We start from the raw sequence: 17,354 nt of genomic DNA on the forward strand, positions 1-17,354 counted from the left end.
TTTAAAAGCACAGTGGAGATTTGTTATTACATATTAACATTTCCTGACATGCAGAATTCCCTAAAATTCCTTTAAAAAAATGTACTTTTCCATAACCAGTGATTGAATGTATTTGAAGACGCTGTAAAGACGATCAGTTTCCCCCCGTTATGTGTCGATGAAAATTTCATAGACTGTGTGACGTCTATAGTGTAAATAAATTAATAGGTAGAAAGAGAGAGAGAGCATCCAAAAGTAGCAATTCTTCTGGGATCACAAATGCCCCAAGCACATTCCAACGCTTAATGGTGAAGTGCATGGGAGATATAAATTTGCACAAAGTGCTGGTATTCCTGGATGATTTGATTGTTTTCTCCAAAACACTGGAAGAGCGTGAGGTACGGCTGACAAATGTTTTATATTGTTTGAGGGGATATGGCCTCACATTATCGCCTGAGAAATTCTGCTTCTTTCAGAAACTTTCAAACTGATTCATTTTCTCACAGATCTTACACCAGACAGTAGCATACAATGCTCACTTCCACATGTTTTGCAGATAAACTTGCTTGCTTTGTCTTTGATTAATTATTTAACTCTTTTATGGCATGCTTGCTTATACTTCACTTAATCAACACTTTTTTTTACTATGAGACTAATTTCTTTTTTTCTCACATTTGTTGATTATGGAAATTTGTCTTCTAAGTAAAGGATTTAAGAACTTTTATACAACTGGTCTAGAATCATTTCCTGACATGTGCATTTTAATGTAAAGTTTTCTTGTCAGCCCTGACAGCAAGGTAGCTAAACTCCAGTCTTGCACGCAGATGACTCGGGTTTGATAGTTAATCATGATGAGGTTCCAACACCTTGGGTTCTGTAGATATAATATTTTTAGATTATTAATGTGAGAGAGAATCTATCAATGTAGCTTCGATTTAGCTAACATTAGATAAGTGGAGGGATGTACTTCGGAATGTTATTTAGGCCATAAGTTATAAGTTATTTATGCCATGCAAAGGAGTGGAAACAGACCCAGAAAAAGTAAAGCCATTGAAGACCTGGCCAAGACCACAAACTGTAAAAGAGTTGAAGTCTTTCCTTGGCTTTTTGGGCTGTATCATGCAAAGGAGTGGAAACAGACCCAGAAAAAATAAAGCCACTTAAGATAATAGGCCGAAAAGCCAAGGAAAGACTTCACCAAGGAAAGACAACTCTTTTAAATTTGAAGTCTTTCCTTGGTTTTTCGGCCTATTATCGCAGGTTAGAGATTATTAAAAGATTGTAAAGCCTCTGATGAAAAAGACTGCGCTGTCATCAACTGCATGCACTTTACTAGATCTTACAAACTGATTAATTTTCTCACAGATCTTACGCTGTTTTCCATACGCCAGTCAGTAGCGTACCATGCTCACTTCTACATCTTTTGCAGATAAACTTGCTTGCTTTCTCTTGCTTTCTTTGAATGAAGCAGGTAAACAGCTCCCCCTCCTGAGAGAAAATCCAGCTTCACTTTTTGTACAGTGTGTTTGAGTTTTGTGTCACTGTGGGCTGCAGGGCGCAGTAGTACAGTGCAGAGTCTGATACTGCAGCAGGAAAGATCTCCAGATCTACTTTCCTCTCATTTTTACGGAGTCTGATGGATAGTCTTGGGTCAAGTTGTTCAGCTTTAGTGACATCACCTGAAGATATAAAAATCCTCAGCAGCAACTCTGGTCCTGATTGAGGGTTTTGTCGATACCAGTAGAGATAGTCAGCTGATTGATCATATGTGCAGGTCAGTGTGGTGCTGCTGCCTTCACTTGAAGATATGACGGGTTGGTCTGGTGTAATGCTGCTGTCAACAGCACCTGCTGTAAAGACATTGCAACAACATAAACATTTCTATTTTCATTGCTTAAGGACGTTAATTTTTTTTTTCACCAACTGAATCATCATGTTTAGGTATCAGTACAAATCTCCAGCATCCACCTAAAGTTTGTGTATAATATAAATGACTTACCAATGTTTTTAACAGCTATGAAAACAAAGAAGAGTAACATGATTGTTGTGAGTGTCTCTCTTGCAGTAGATATAAACGGCAGTATCTCTGTGAAACTGTCTAAACTGTATCTCACCACATCTAGCTCCTCCCACTTTTACTTAGGCGTAGTCAAGTGCTCTGGCTTTCCACAACCCCAGAAGACTTGCCTCATTCCAGCTCAACTGGATCAGCTGCAGGATCCTGAACAAGAAAGTTATGAAAAACAAAACACAGTTCAGTAGAAATGGAAGAGGAATTGGGCCATGCGCTGAGCATGTGTTAGTGGCACGCCAGGACTCATCTTCATCCCTCAGTCAGCCCAGCTGCATGCTGGGTAGCTGGCCCAAGTGACAGGTTTTATTTTTGGATATATGTAAGTCATATAAACATAGGTCTTTGTTTAATTTACCCAGCTAAGCAGCGAATGTCATTAAAGTTCAGCATCTTTGCATGGAGCTAATTTGGAACACAAGGATCCAGAACCAGATAGTGTGTGTTCATTCCTTCATTCATATTCAGTCACCACTTTATCTGGTCATGGTTGCTGTGAATCCAGACACACAATTTCAGGAACACTGGGCACGAGGTAAGAATCACAGCTTGGATGGGATGCCAGTAATTCACACACTATTCAAAGCTAGAGGTAATTTACAGTTGCTGATCCACCTACCTGCATGTTAATGGGAGGTGGGAGGAAACCAGAGAACCTGGAGGAAACTGTCTGATTTTAAGGAAACTCCGTGGAGCAAACACGCCTTAACGAATGGATGGAAACTCTGCAAGGTGAAAGAATTGTCTCCCCAAGTCACATTTCCATGTTATTTAATTTTGATGATTTCTGTGACACTATAAACACTATTTCCTTGATTTCAGAAAGTTTATGTCCAACTAATAATATTTGATCAGATTTAATTCACTCTTTGAGTTTGTTACAGTACAGAAAGATCAGAAACATTCTCTGGACACGATATCAGAATCTATTACAAAGCTGGGATGCAGTGCAGCTGCAAGTCAAACTAGGATCCTTTAAGCTGCATTTCATTATAATGCCCATATGATCTTCCAGGATGAATCCTGCTTCTCCTATTCATATCTACAGTTATACTCGTTTAGAATGCGTTATCTGTTTAATCCAAATAATGTATTTGCATTTGGTTACATTCCTACTGGATCAGTAACTAGAATGCTAATTGTAGGCAGAGTTTACTGTCTTTTCTTCTTCTTGTTATTCTTCAACACTTTCATGTGTGAGGTCTGTGTAGGTTTTTGTACAGTGCAGTTGGATTTCCTGTCACTGTGGGCTGCAGAGCACAGTAGTATAGTGCAGAGTCTGATACAGCAGCAGAGGAGATGAGCAGATCCACTCGTTTATTTTTATCATCAACTTTAGGAAACAGATGTGGTGGAAGAGGGTCAGTTTTAAATCCACTTGGAGTGATGAAAAGAAGGAACTCAGGTTTAGATTTTGGATATTGTCTGTACCACTGCAGGGCGTCTACTGAAACACTGTAGTTGCAGGACAGAGTAACATCAACACCTTCATCTACAACTTCACGAGGGGAAAGTGGCTGTATTGAATCTGCCATGGAGTCACCTGTCATAGAGAAGAGAACATAATGTTTTTAACCTTTACACAATCAAACCAGAACTACATAAGTCACACCCACATTCTGATGTTTCTTAACACCACACACAATAATTAATCACTAATTCAACACTTAATATTTCTGAAAGAACAAAAAGTCAATGTAGAACTCACCTAGTGAAAGCCACAGACACATGAATATAACAGTGAACATGATGAATGGTCTTAGCTGAATGAAAATATTCTTTTTGTACTCTATGTTAACATGATAAAGGTTGATGAAGCTCCGCCCCACAGCATCACATGACAGTGTCACCAATATTACTGACAGATTGTTGATTCTTACTGAAGCATCCTGGCTTTACATTCAGCATCACATGGGGAAACTGTCCTGAACTCAAACTGTAAGCAGGAAATTAATGTAATCATGAACAATTATTCATTCTAGTCTATAAAAATATAATCCAATAATTAAAATATTAAATATTTTAATTGCCTGTTATATTTTTCGAAGTGGTGCTGCTACATTAGGGGCATTGGCCCCACCACATATTGCAGTGAACAAGTACACTATACGGCCAAAAGTATGTGGACACCTAACCCTCACACCCATATGTGCTTCTTCCCCAAACTGTTCCCGCAAATTTGGAAACACACAATTGTCTAGTATGTGTTTGTATCCTGTAACATTAAGATTTCCTTTCACTGGAACTAAGGGACCCAAACATGTTCCAGCATGACAATGCCCCTGTGCAGAAAGTGAGATCCATGAAGACATGGTGTGCCAAGGTTGGTGTAGAAGAACTCGAGTGGCCTGCACTGAACCCTGATCTCAACCCCACTCAACACCTTTGGGATGAATCGGTATGACGGCTGCACACCAGGCCTTCTTACCCGAAATCAGTGCCTGACCTCTTGCACACTTGTAGCTGAATGAGAACAAATCCATATGGCCACGTTCCAAAATCTAGTGGAAAACCTTTAGAGAAGATGGAGGCTGTTATAGCAGCAAAGAGGAGACCAACTCCATATTAACTCCCATTGATTTGGAATGATGTTCAATACTCTGAATACTTTCTACACTTCTTTTGGCCTTTGGTGCAAGACTGCAATAAGATTACAAATCATGTACAATCTCTGTTTTTAATTCAGATCATTATATATAAAGGTACTATGTCTGTATGATTGAAGAACCGTTAGAGTCTATATTATTGTGCAAAGTAGTATTCATAATCAAAGAAGTCAACATCTCTGGGGGATGTGAGCAGGGTCCTAGTACTTGGCCCACAATAAGAAAACTGACTACGCCATCTTGTGGAGAAAGGAGAAAGACTTTAACACACAAAGGGTTTTTGCTTGTTGGTTTTTTAACTGAACCCTACCACTATGCCCCAGTTTGCACTAAAAAAGGGGATGCTGGGAATAAGAAGTCTTTTTTCATTCACAAATCATAACAAATAGTAATTTGCAGAACATAACTTTATTTAACTCCTGAACTTGTACAGAGCCTCAGCTGCTTCACTCGAGTTCAGCTTTCTAACTAATGTAACTGAGTAAGCTAGGGAACTATCTTTCAAAACAACAACGTCTTTCCCAAATCAAGAAACTGTTGTTTATAGCTGACAACAGGAGCCACCTAATAATATTTTATCAGATTTCCTTCAGATGTTGAATTAGTTGCAGTTTTGGGTCCACCATGTGAAGTTAAAGTGCCTGGTAGGGACCAGTGTAGAGTCGTTTACTTTCTAGACAGTTGAAGAAAAAGACCATGTGATGCTTTTCCAATCTTCAGCTGTCCAGTTTCAGTGAGTCTGTTCCCACTGTAGCCTCAGATTAGTCTTCTGCTGTTGGAGACGATCCACCTCAAGATCTGACACACTGTGCTTTCAGAGATGCTTTTCTGCTCACCATGGTTGTAAAGAGTGGTTATTTATAGACTGTTTATTTAGTAGAAACCTAATAATATTTTATCAGATTTCCTTCAGATGTTGAATTTGTCTCTTTGTTTGTTCAGTTCAGTTTTATTTGTATAGCGCTTATAACAATGGATATCATGTCACAAAGCAGCTTTACAGAGACGTTATGAGGAATAAACCTTGAGAGGAACCAGACTCAAATGGGAATCCATCATCTGGGTGACACCGGATAGTACGATTATAAATAATTCCCTTCTATATATAGTGCAATTGTGTAAAAGTCTATTTAGTTGAATTTATCAACTGTTCACTTATGGAGACTTGAGTGCAAAACTGTTCATAGCAGTTGCAGTCCAAAGCCATCTTCATGGTTTCTAAGTGGAACCATCCTCAGTAATCTCATGTATCTTCAGGCTGTTCATGTGAAGCCATCCTCTGCAGCAGCGAGTGATTTCCAAATGACGAGAAATTCGACCAGAAGTAGGGCATCAGGATGGATCAGGCAGGTCCTGAGAGCAGAAGGGGTCAGGATCACTGGCATCTCAGGAGCAGCATGTGTAGCCCGACAGAGAGAGAAAGAATAAGGGAGAGAGCAAGAGAAACACAGATTAGTAGGTATGCTAATTGTCACATAATGGTTAAGGACAATGTACAGAGTGCAAGTAGGGACTAGCTGTGACAGCATAACTAAAAGGGAGAGCCAGAAGGTAACACAGACATGAGGGCACCCTGTGAAATTTGACTGGGAGCCAATGCAGTGTGGATAAGATAGGGGTGATGTGGTCATATCTTCTGGTTCTAGAAGGAACTCTTGCTGCTTCATTCTGGACTCACTGGAGTTTGTTTATGCTCCTAATGGAACATCCAGACAGTAAGACATTACAATAATCCAACCTAGAGGTAACAAAAGTAGGATAGCCTTCTTTCAGCTCAGAAATATAGCTAAGATAAGAAAAATTATGTCACTAAGTGATGCAGAAAAATGTGTAACTTTCGTGTTGATCCTTCTTTATTCTTCTTTTCTCTTTCTTTCAGCTGCATATGTTACCACAAATGCTGTTTGTGTCTGTGGTTAACTGATAACAAGTTGGTAAAGGGAGTATCTTTGATGTGGTTTTAGAAACTTCATATAAACCATTGTTATGTTTTTGTACAGTCTTTCATTGACTCTGTATTACTGTGCTACATCTCTGAGAGCGCAGTGATAGAGTGCAGAATCTGAGAGCTTTAGACCTCTGATAGTAAGTTCAGTAGAGTCTCTGGTTGTTTTTGACTCTAATCGAGTGTCAGTGGGTTTGCGCTCTCCAGTTGCTGACCTTGCGTTTTTATACAGTAAAAACTGTGGTGCGCTGTTAGGATATTGTTTGTACCAGTAAAGCCAAATGTAATCGCTGCTTGACTCATATGAACATTTCAGAGTAACAGTGTCTGTTTCTTTCCTGATAATGTTGGTATCTTCATCCTTCGGCCCAATTTTATCTGCAAAACTGCCTGCTGTAGAGAAGAACATAAAGAAATAAATCTGTGAAGTATTTTTGTAAACAAGTTAAAACATTATCTTAGGAAATGAATAGCTTAATGCTTCAAATATGGGAAATAATTAATAAAATTAATTAAATTATTAATGAAAGTGAATTACCTGCAGCTAGAGTGAGAATCAGTGGTGTGTATCTCACTATGTACAGTAAGTTGTATAGTTGAGCCATTTCTGAACACAGCTCTGTGAGGATTCTGTATAATAGTGCTGTATGTGCTGAACTTTACACATGAGGGAACACGTCTCTAGAAGGCCACACCCAGGAAGTGCTGCTGTTGTAGCATAACTTTGTACAGATCATCACTTCACAGTATCAGTGACAGTGAACTGAGTCACCAATACAACACACAACTATTCCACTGTTGCTGATCAACACACTGCATCCCACTTCACCTCTTAAACATCTCTTTTGGAGTCAGAGGCCTGTGTTGTGGCTCAACATTAAAAATCAATACTAACAACCAGACATGGAACAGGTCGGCCAAGGAAGACAACAGCAGCTGATGACAGAAACATTGTGAGAGCTGTGAAGAAAAACTTAAAAACAACAGTCAGTGACATCGTCAACCACCTCCACAGGGCAGGGGTGAAGGTATCACAATCCAGTGGCTGAAGAAGACTTCAAGAGCTGAAATATAGAGGCCATACCACAAGAAGTAAACCTCTCATCAGCAGTAAGAGTCAGAAGGCCATACTGGAATTCACAGAGAAATACAGAGATGAGCCACAAAAGTTCTGGAACCAAGATGAACCTCTACCAAAGTGATGGAAAGACCAAAGTGTGGAGAAAGAAAGGATCCAAAACATATGAGCTTGTGGCTTGAGCATGGTGGAGGTAGTGTCATGGCTTGGGCTTGCATGACTGTTTCTGGAACAGACTCACTAATCTTTATTGATGATGGAACTCATGAAGGTAGCAGCAGAATGAATTCAGAAATCTACAGAAACATTCTGTCTGCCACTTTACAGAGACTTTACACTTTCCAATCTAATTGGGAGGAACTTCATCATGCAGGTCCTTTTCCCCCTGTTTACATGACCTGTGATCAGTCCCTGACTACCAGTATTAAGGCAAAATGGCCTGGGTCAGTTCATGACTCGTATTCTCAGGCAGTCTACACTATATAACTGCTTACAGCTGAATGCTGACTACATTACTGTGTATGATTTTGCTTTAAAAATATTTTCTTAAAATGTTCCTGTCTCTTCTACATTGTAGATTGATTTGATAGTCTGCTTGGAGACAGAGAGTACGCCTGCAAGATGGAGCTGATGACTCCATATCCAGAGCCATTGGTATGTGACATAACACAGTGCTGTACAATAGAGCTACCATTAGGAAGGAGAGACTCCCTGATTTGGTGGATCCTGCCAACATCAACCAATCAGAGGACAGGGCTGGAAGACAGTCTATTGTGGAACATATTTTTAGTTATTTACTGAATTTATTTTACCATTTAAACACCACACATTATACAGTGGACACAATCTTTATTTGACTGATCAGTTTTTTATTCAGTGAACTTGCACTGCAGAGGAGAAGAGAAAAAGACAATAAGATATTAAGATAATTTAAGCAGAAGTAAATTAAAGCACATTTCAACGTGGCAATATTATACCATTGTTTAATACTCCAGCTGTTTACAGTTTGATTTATATCATTTGCAGGAGTTTGTGCTCTATGTATAGTTCTAGGGTCCTTCTATATTGCACCCTTACATTACAAAAGCACATTAATGGGAGATGTTAAAGTGCTCAATAATTCAGATTGTTTAATACTTCTGAGGTCACCTTCATGTGCCTACAGGTGGAGGTCCTAGTTTGGGAGGAAGGCTGTTACTGTATACCCTGTGGATTAGTCACCAACACTGAATGACAAAGTGTTGTCTAATTTCCACTTTTCGGGGCTGATGAGCTGTGGGATGGAGGCAGCAGGTAGCATTGCTGCCTCACAGTTCCCTGGTCCCCAGTTCCCTGATTTTGAGCTCAGGTTACTGTGTGTGCAGAGGTTTGCATGTTCTCCCCATATTCAAGTGGGTTTTCTCTGGGTTTTCAATTTCATCACATTCCTGCCTCACTCCCAGTGTTCCCAGGAAAGATCTAGATCCAGATCACTGACCAGAATAAAGTGCTTACTGAAGATGAATGAATTAATGAACGAATTAATGAACTGTCTGCTAATAATCCAACATGTGCCAACAATACTGTATGAATTATTTATAAATGACAAAGAGAGAATTCCTCCAAAAATTTCTCTAAATCATCAGCAGAACTGCTTTCAAAATAACAAAACTGTGTTGAAGTTTTTGTACAGTGCAGTTGGATTTCCTGTCACTGTGGGCTGCAGAGCACAGTAGTATAGTGCAGAGTCTGATACAGCAGCAGAGGAGATGAGCAGATCCACTCGGTTATCTCCAGTAACTTTAGCAGACATTCTTGGGGGGAGATCTGGACTCATATCTCCACTTTCATGAACATAAAGAAGAAACTCGGGTTTAGATTTTTGATATTGTCTGTACCACTGCAGGTTTCTTACTGTACCACTGTAGCTGCAGGACAGAGTAACATTATCACCTTCATCTACAACTTCACGAGGGGAAAGTGGCTGTATTGAATCTGCCATGGAGTCACCTGTCATAGAGAAGAGAACATAATGTTTTTAACCTTTACACAATCAAACCAGAACTACATAAGTCACATCCACATTCTGATGTTTCTTAACACCACACACAATAATTAATCACTAATTCAACACTTAATATTTCTGAAAGAACAAAAAGTCAATGTAGAACTCACCTAGTGAAAGCCACAGACACATGAATATAACAGTGAACATGATGAATGGTCTTAGCTGAATGAAAATATTCTTTCTGTACTCTGATATGTTAACATCATAAAGGTTGATGAAGCTCCGCCCCACAGCATCACATGACAGTGTCACCAATGTTACTGACAGATTGTTGATTCTTACTGAAGCATCCTGGTTTTACATTCAGCATCAGTTAGGGAAACTGGCCTAAATATATTTTAAGCAAAAACACAAACTAGAAGCAGGAACTGTAATAAAAGCTAATAATCACAACAATATATTTCATACAATTTAATTATTTAAAAAACATTATATAAGTATTAAATCACAATATAAAATGAAATGAGTCAATAATTTAATTACACATTATATATTTGTTATCAGTGGTGTCTGTACATCTAGTGGAACTGTACCTTTAAATTTAAACTAGTTTCTACATTGCTAAACCTAACATTTAAAACTAGTCAATCTGACACAGTCTGCTTTGTGTTTTTGTTTCTGTGTGTTTTTCAGATTCCATCAAACTAGAATAGAGCAAAGAACTCAAATGTAGCAGTAATGTTGTAGCTGTAATGCTGCAAGAATGTCCAGAACAGAGTGTTTACTGGGGTTCTGATCCACAGTGTCCACTGGGTCCATGTTCCTGTCCTGGGGAACCTGACAGCATGGTCTTCAGAAGTCAGTGATCAGTGCAAGAAGGAGATAATGAGCAGTTAACCAACAGACTAGGTTGTAGCTGAGCTAACAACTCCTCATACAAAGGAAGCTCTGATTATTGGGGTTGATGGATGACGTTCTCAGGCCATAGGGACGGCTCGGGAAAATCTATAACTGCAGAAGGAGATTAATAATAAGTATGAAAACACAGAAGAGTAACATGATTGCCTTGGTTTGAGTTCAGATTCCTGGCTTTACACACAGCAGTGTTGCCTCTGTGACACTGTCTATATTGTACAGTATCTTAAGTCATCCAGCTCCCCCTATAGACAGATGTAGGAATGACGACTCTGGAATCAGTCCTCCATAGTCAGGACAACTCGACTCTCTGTTTCTTCTGATATTTCTAATGCATACAAACAATTTTAATGAAGTAAATAAAATAAGGGTGTTATGGAGGCACAGCAGGTAGTGTTGCTGCGTCACAGCTCCAGGGGTTCTGAGCTTGAGTTACTGTCTGTGTGCAGTTTCGCATGTTCTCCACATATCCGTGTGGGTTTCCTCCAGGTTCCCCAGTATCCTCTCACCTCCCCAATACATGCTGCTAGGTGGACCGACTGCTCGAAATTGCCCCAAGGTGTGAATGTGTGTATGCATGGTGCTCTGTGATGGACTGGACTCTCATTCAGGGTGTATTAACGCTTCACCCTCAGTGTTCTCAGGATCGGCTCTGGATCCACTGTGACCCTGACCAAGATAAAGTGCTGACTGAACATCAACGAATTAATGAATTAAAATAAACACCAATATTATTTAGGATGCTTTTTTTATATATAAATTTTCACAATTTTGGAAAATTGTGCTTTTTATAGATTATGAAATATAATAGTTTCATGTGCAATGTATATGAGTTACTGATATCAGCAATAGTGAAGAAAAGCAAGAAGAGGAGTAACATTGTTATCCTGAGTGTTTAGTTCAGACCTCTAGCTGTAGAAATAAATGCCGGTGTTGTGTATTTGATGCTGTAGCTCCACCTATATATATAAATGAGGATTTCACAAAATTCACGCAAAAATCACAGCGACTATAACAAATCAGATTTCCAGTTCCAGGAGCAAATACAGATTAAATGTTCATGTGACATGTACACAGCAGTTAACAATGGCCATGACTGAATATATTTAAAATTTGTAAATGAAAGTATTTCTCTGTTAAACACAGCTCATCTCCACTTACCGTTCATGTAAAACAAAGGTAGGAGACCTCGGCTGTCCTGCTCTCTCGCCCAGTTTATCACCTGCCTACAATTTGTTTTTGATAAGCATACTGAGTCATTCAGTGAACAAATATCTTCAGCAATAATGGATAATAATTGCTATTATGTGTGATTTATAATCTGCTTGTATGTGCAGAGCACCACAGAGAAGACCATAATAAATAAGAAATAAACTAAAAAATAACCAATATTTACTTATTTTGAGATTATATGTTGAAATTATATTCTCATATGTTGAATTGAAAATCTTGGTGTGCAGAATGCTAATTTACAAATTACTTCACAAAGTATTGTCTGCACATCATTTTGCTAGGAATCAGGATGGTAGATCGAGAGACTGTGATTAATGAAAGGATTAGGTAGGGAGGGTGAAAGTGGGTTAGGCTTAAACATAATTGCAAGTACAACATATTTTTATTTATTTGTGAACTGTGTATAACACTTGAAGGTATAATGTAAACAAATCTACATGTGATAATTATACAGTAGAGGAATTCTGCTCAAGAACGTGATTTGGTTTAGAGATTCATTTCCAGGTTCTTTTGGTAAATACAGTCTGCACCTATAATGCTATTTGCTCATGTTAAAGTCAGTTTAGTCAGTTTTGGATCCACCAAGTGAAGATGTGAAGATGTCACTTAGCAGAAGTGCCTGGTAGGGACCAGTGTAGAGTCTTTTACTTTCTGGGCAGTTTATGAGAAAGACAACATGATGCTTTTCCAATCTTCAGCTGTCCAGTTTCAGTGAGTCTGTGCTCACAGGGTTTCAGATTCCTGTTCTTCACTGACACGAGTGGAACCTGATATGTTCTTCTCCTTTTCTAGCTCATATGTGGTACTTTTTGAGATGCTTTTCTACTCACCATGGTTATAAAGAGTGGTGATTTGTATCTGTTGTGCATGAAAATTGCAAGATATCAGCAGTTTCTCAAATACTCAAAGCAGCCTGACACTAAAAACAAAGCCACAAAGTCACTGAGATCACATTTTCCCCACATTCTGATATTTGATATGAACATTAACTGAAGCACTTGACCTGTATCTGCATGATTGTGTACATTGTGCTGCTGCCATTTCCTTATTCATCCATTTCATCTTTGTATCTGTACGATCAAACTCATGTGTGGTCAGAGTGTTGGGAAAAGGCCACTGCCTTAGCTCACATTTGTGTGTAAATGCATAAAAAACACATCAATGAATAAATGAAGAAATAAATTACAGTGAATCATGAGGAAAACTGCCAGAAAAGGTCAATAACTTTAGTTCAAAATAGCACAGTGGCTCTGTTAAAGTCTGTAAAATATTACTTGAGCATGAAAAATGTAGATTTGTGAATTTAGTGTGATTAATGTGTAGTTGTCATGTTTAAATGCTCTTTATTTATTTTCTCTTTCTTTCAGCTGCATATTTTACCACTAATGCTGTTTGTGTCTGTGGTTAACTGATAACAAGTTGGTAAAGGGAGTATCTTTGATGTGGTTTTAGAAACTTCATATAAACCATTGTTATGTTTTTGTACAGTCTTTCATTGACTCTGTATTACTGTGCTGCTACTCTGAGAGCGCAGTGATAGAGTGCAGAATCTGAGAGCTTTAGACCTCTGATAGTAAGTTCAGTAGAGTCTCTGGTTGTTTTTGACTCTAATCGAGTGTCAGTAGGATTTTTCGCATAATTACTATATGACCTCGCGCCTTTATACAGTAAATACTGTGGTGCGCTGTTAGGATATTGTTTGTACCAGTAAAGATAAATGTCATTGCTGTTTGTTTCATATGACCATTTCAGAGTAACAGTGTCTGTTTCTTTCCTGATAATGTTGCTATCTTCATCCGTTGGCCAAATTTTATCTGCAAAACTGCCTGCTGTAGAGAAGAACATAAAGAAATAAATCTGTGAAGTATTTTTGTAAACAAAATATTGACTTGTGAAATGACTAGATTAATACAAACATGGGTATTAATTAACAATGAATTTATTGATGAAAGTGAATTACCTGTAGCTAGAGTGAGAATCAGTGGTGTGTATCTCACTATGTACAGTAAGTTGTATAGTTGAGCCATTTCTGAACACAGCTCTGTGAGGATTGTGTATAATAGTGCTGTATGTGCTGAACTTTACACATGAGGGAACACGTCTCTAGAAGGCCACACCCAGGAAGTGCTGCTGTTGTAGCATAACTTTGTACAGATCATCACTTCACAGTATCAGTGACAGTGAACTGAGTCACCAATACAACACACAACTATTCCACTGTTGCTGATCAACACACTGCATCCCACTTCACCTCTTAAACATCTCTTTTGGAGTCAGAGGCCTGTGTTGTGGCTCAAAACCTCTGACAGATTTGGTGGGTTTTTTTTTTACATAATTTTATCAGTTTTTTGTTTATTTGTTCAGGATGGAATCTTGGATCACTAATATTAATGAATAACTTTTCAATTAAATCTGACTTCAGCTTAATCTGAGCTATTTGAGTAGTAAAATAAGTAATGTTTGGTAAAGCACTTTATCCTGGGCAGGGTTGTGCTGGATTCACAGCATAATGCAGAGTTTGATTCCATACAGAGTCAGTTTTTTCTGTTATTAGCTAAACTTTGCCTGGTCTTTCTGTAAATCTTCAGCTGTACAGTGTCAGTGAGTCTGTCCCCACTATAGCCTCAGATTCCTGTTCTTGGCTGACAGGAGTGGAACCTGATGTGCTCTTCTGCTGTTGTAGCTCATCCACCTCAAGATCAGTATAAGATCAGTATCCCCATATCTTTTCAGTATCCCTATATCTTTTTGTAAAGTACATCGCAGTAATAAAATGTGTGGCTGTCAGTACCTCTGCTTCACTGAAGCTTCACATTAAGGCATCTTCACATGAACATTTTAGGCAGAACACTGCAGAACTTTCAACTCCTCAAAACCAACAAAAGATCTCCTAAGATAATGTTTGACGCTTTCAGAACGCTTGAATGTAATTTCAGAATACTATAGATAGATAGAGATGATGATGTCAGAATTAAGTAAGGACCAGACTAAAATCAGGAAGAACTGTGCTGAGAGGAGAATAAGCTGCCAAATGACCATCAGAAATATGCTTTATAAAATGAAAGGAAGAAAACTGAAATGTTAATTCATTATTTCACATTCTCACTTTAAACAAATCCGACCTTCTCTCTGTGTGTAGATTCTTCATTCTGCTAATGAGGCTCAACACTGTATAATAAAACTGTAGTTTTTGTACAGTGCAGTTGGATTTCCTGTCACTGTGGGCCGCAGAGCACAGTAGTATAGTGCAGAGTCTGATACAGCAGCAGAGGAGATGAGCAGATCCACTCGTTTATTATCATCAACTTTAGCAGACATTCTTGGAGGTCTGTTAGGACTCAGAGTTCCACTTTCAAAAATATAAAGAAGGAACTCAGGTTTAGATTTTGGATGTTGTCTGTACCACTGCAGGGTGCTTCCTGAAACACTTGTGTCATATTTGCAGGACAGATTAACATTAACACCTTCATCTACAACTTCACGAGGGGAAAGTGGCTGTATTGAATCTGCCATGGAGTCACCTGTCATAGAGAAGAGAACATAATGTTTTTAACCTTTACACAATCAAACCAGAACTACATAAGTCACACCCACATTCTGATGTTTCTTAACACCACACAGAATAATTAATCACTAATTCAACACTTAATATTTCTGAAAGAACAAAAAGTCAATGTAGAACTCACCTAGTGAAAGCCACAGACACATGAATATAACAGTGAACATGATGAATGGTCTTAGCTGAATGAAAATATTCTTTCTGTACTCTGATATGTTAACATCATAAAGGTTGCTGAAGCTCCGCCCCACAGCATCACATGACAGTGTCACCAATGTTACTGACAGATTGTTGATTCTTACTGAAGCATCCTGGCTTTACATTCAGCATCACATGGGGAAACTGTCCTGAACTCAAACTGTAAGCAGGAAAATAATGTAATTATGAACAATTATTCATTCTAGTCTATAAAAATATAATCCAATAATTGCATTATTAAATATTTTAATTGCCTGTTATATTTTTCTAAGTGGTGCTGCTACATTAGGGGCATTGGCCCCACCACATATTGCAGTGAACAAGTACACTACATGGCCAAAAGTATGTGGACCCCTAACCCTCACACCCATATGTGGTTCTTCCCCAAACTGTTCCCACAAATTTGGAAGCGTACAATTGTCTAGAATGTGTTTGTATCCTGTAGCATTAAGATTTCCTTTCACTGGAACTAAGGGACCCAAACATGTTCCAGCATGACAATGCCCCTGTGCAGAAAGTGAGATCCATGAAGACATGGTATGCCAAGGTTGGTGTAGAAGAACTCGAGTGGCCTGCACTGAACCCTGATCTCAACCCCACTCAACACCTTTGGGATGAATCGGTATGACGGCTGCACACCAGGCCTTCTTACCCGAAATCAGTGCCTGACCTCTTGCACACTTGTAGCTGAATGAGAACAAATCCATATGGCCACGTTCCAAAATCTAGTGGAAAACCTTTAGAGAAGATGGAGGCTGTTATAGCAGCAAAGAGGAGACCAACTCCATATTAATGCCCATGGATTTGGAATGATGTTCAATACTCTGAATACTTTCTACACTTCTTTTGGCCTTTGGTGCAAGACTGCAATAAGATTAAACATCATGTACAATCTCTGTTTTTAATTCAGATCATTATATATAAAGGTGCTCTGTATGTTTGATTGAAGAACTGGTAGAGTCTATATTATTGTGCAAAGTAGTATTCATAATCAAAGAAGTCAACATCTCTGGGGGATGTGAGCAGGGTCCTAGTACTTGGCCCACAATAAGAAAACTGACTACGCCATCTTGTGGAGAAAGGAGAAAGACTTTAACACACCAAGGGTTTTGTTTGTTTGTGTGTTTTTTAACTGAACCCTACCACTATGCCCCAGTTTGCACTAAAAAAGGGGATGCTGGGAATAAGAAGTTATTTTTCATTCACAAATCATAACAAATAGTAATTTGCAGAACATAACTTTATTTAACTCCTGAACTTGTACAGAGCCTCAGCTGCTTCACTCGAGTTCAGCTTTCTATCTAATGTAACTGAGTAAGATAAAAATGTGTAGCTGTCGTGTTAATTCTTCTTTATTCTTCTTTCCTGTTTCTTTCAGCTGCATATGTTACCACAAATGCTGTTTGTGTCTGGTTAACTGATAACAAGTTGGTAAAGGGAGTATCTTTGATGTGGTTTTAGAAACGTCATATAAACCATTGTTATGTTTTTGTACAGTCTTTCATTGACTCTGTATTACTGTGCGTCTACTTGAAGAGCGCAGTGATAGAGTGCAGAATCTGAGAGCTTTAGACCTCTGATAGTAAGTTCAGTAGAGTTTCTGGTTGTTTCTGTCTCTAATCGAGGATCATCAGGAGTGCTCGCATCACTATATGACCTTGCGCCTTTATAGAGTAAAAACTGTGGTGCGCTGTTAGGATATTGTTTGTACCAGAAAAGCCAAATGTATTCACTGCTTGTTTCATATGAACATTTCAGAGTAACAGTGTCTGTTTCTTTCTTC

The 17,354-nt window shown here is 38.6% G+C and overlaps 1 long non-coding RNA gene and 3 gene segments (V, D, J or C); all 4 read right to left on the reverse strand.

Moving 5' to 3' along the window:
* Window positions 1-1,749: 1,749 nt before the first annotated feature.
* On the reverse strand, window positions 1,750-2,750 carry LOC128318178 (uncharacterized). The gene is made up of 3 exons (XR_008301644.1): window positions 2,670-2,750; window positions 2,094-2,200; window positions 1,750-1,829 (listed from the first exon to the last, which is right to left on the reverse strand). It is a non-coding gene; the product is annotated as an uncharacterized LOC128318178 (long non-coding RNA).
* A 553-nt stretch (window positions 2,751-3,303) lies between these two features.
* On the reverse strand, window positions 3,304-3,798 carry LOC128318202 (T cell receptor alpha variable 12-3-like; the record flags this gene model as incomplete). The annotated part of the segment is given in 2 exon segments: window positions 3,304-3,593; window positions 3,759-3,798. Coding segments are annotated over 2 exon segments (330 nt in total), but the record flags the coding sequence as incomplete, so codon positions are not given.
* A 5,583-nt stretch (window positions 3,799-9,381) lies between these two features.
* Window positions 9,382-9,873, reverse strand: LOC128318193 (T cell receptor alpha variable 12-3-like; the record flags this gene model as incomplete). The annotated part of the segment is given in 2 exon segments: window positions 9,382-9,668; window positions 9,834-9,873. Coding segments are annotated over 2 exon segments (327 nt in total), but the record flags the coding sequence as incomplete, so codon positions are not given.
* A 5,169-nt stretch (window positions 9,874-15,042) lies between these two features.
* On the reverse strand, window positions 15,043-15,540 carry LOC128318192 (T cell receptor alpha variable 12-3-like; the record flags this gene model as incomplete). The annotated part of the segment is given in 2 exon segments: window positions 15,043-15,335; window positions 15,501-15,540. Coding segments are annotated over 2 exon segments (333 nt in total), but the record flags the coding sequence as incomplete, so codon positions are not given.
* Between the last annotated feature and the right edge of the window lie 1,814 nt (window positions 15,541-17,354).

The sequence above is a fragment of the Pangasianodon hypophthalmus genome, chromosome 4 (assembly GCF_027358585.1).
Source record: "Pangasianodon hypophthalmus isolate fPanHyp1 chromosome 4, fPanHyp1.pri, whole genome shotgun sequence".
Lineage (NCBI taxonomy): Eukaryota > Metazoa > Chordata > Actinopteri > Siluriformes > Pangasiidae > Pangasianodon > Pangasianodon hypophthalmus.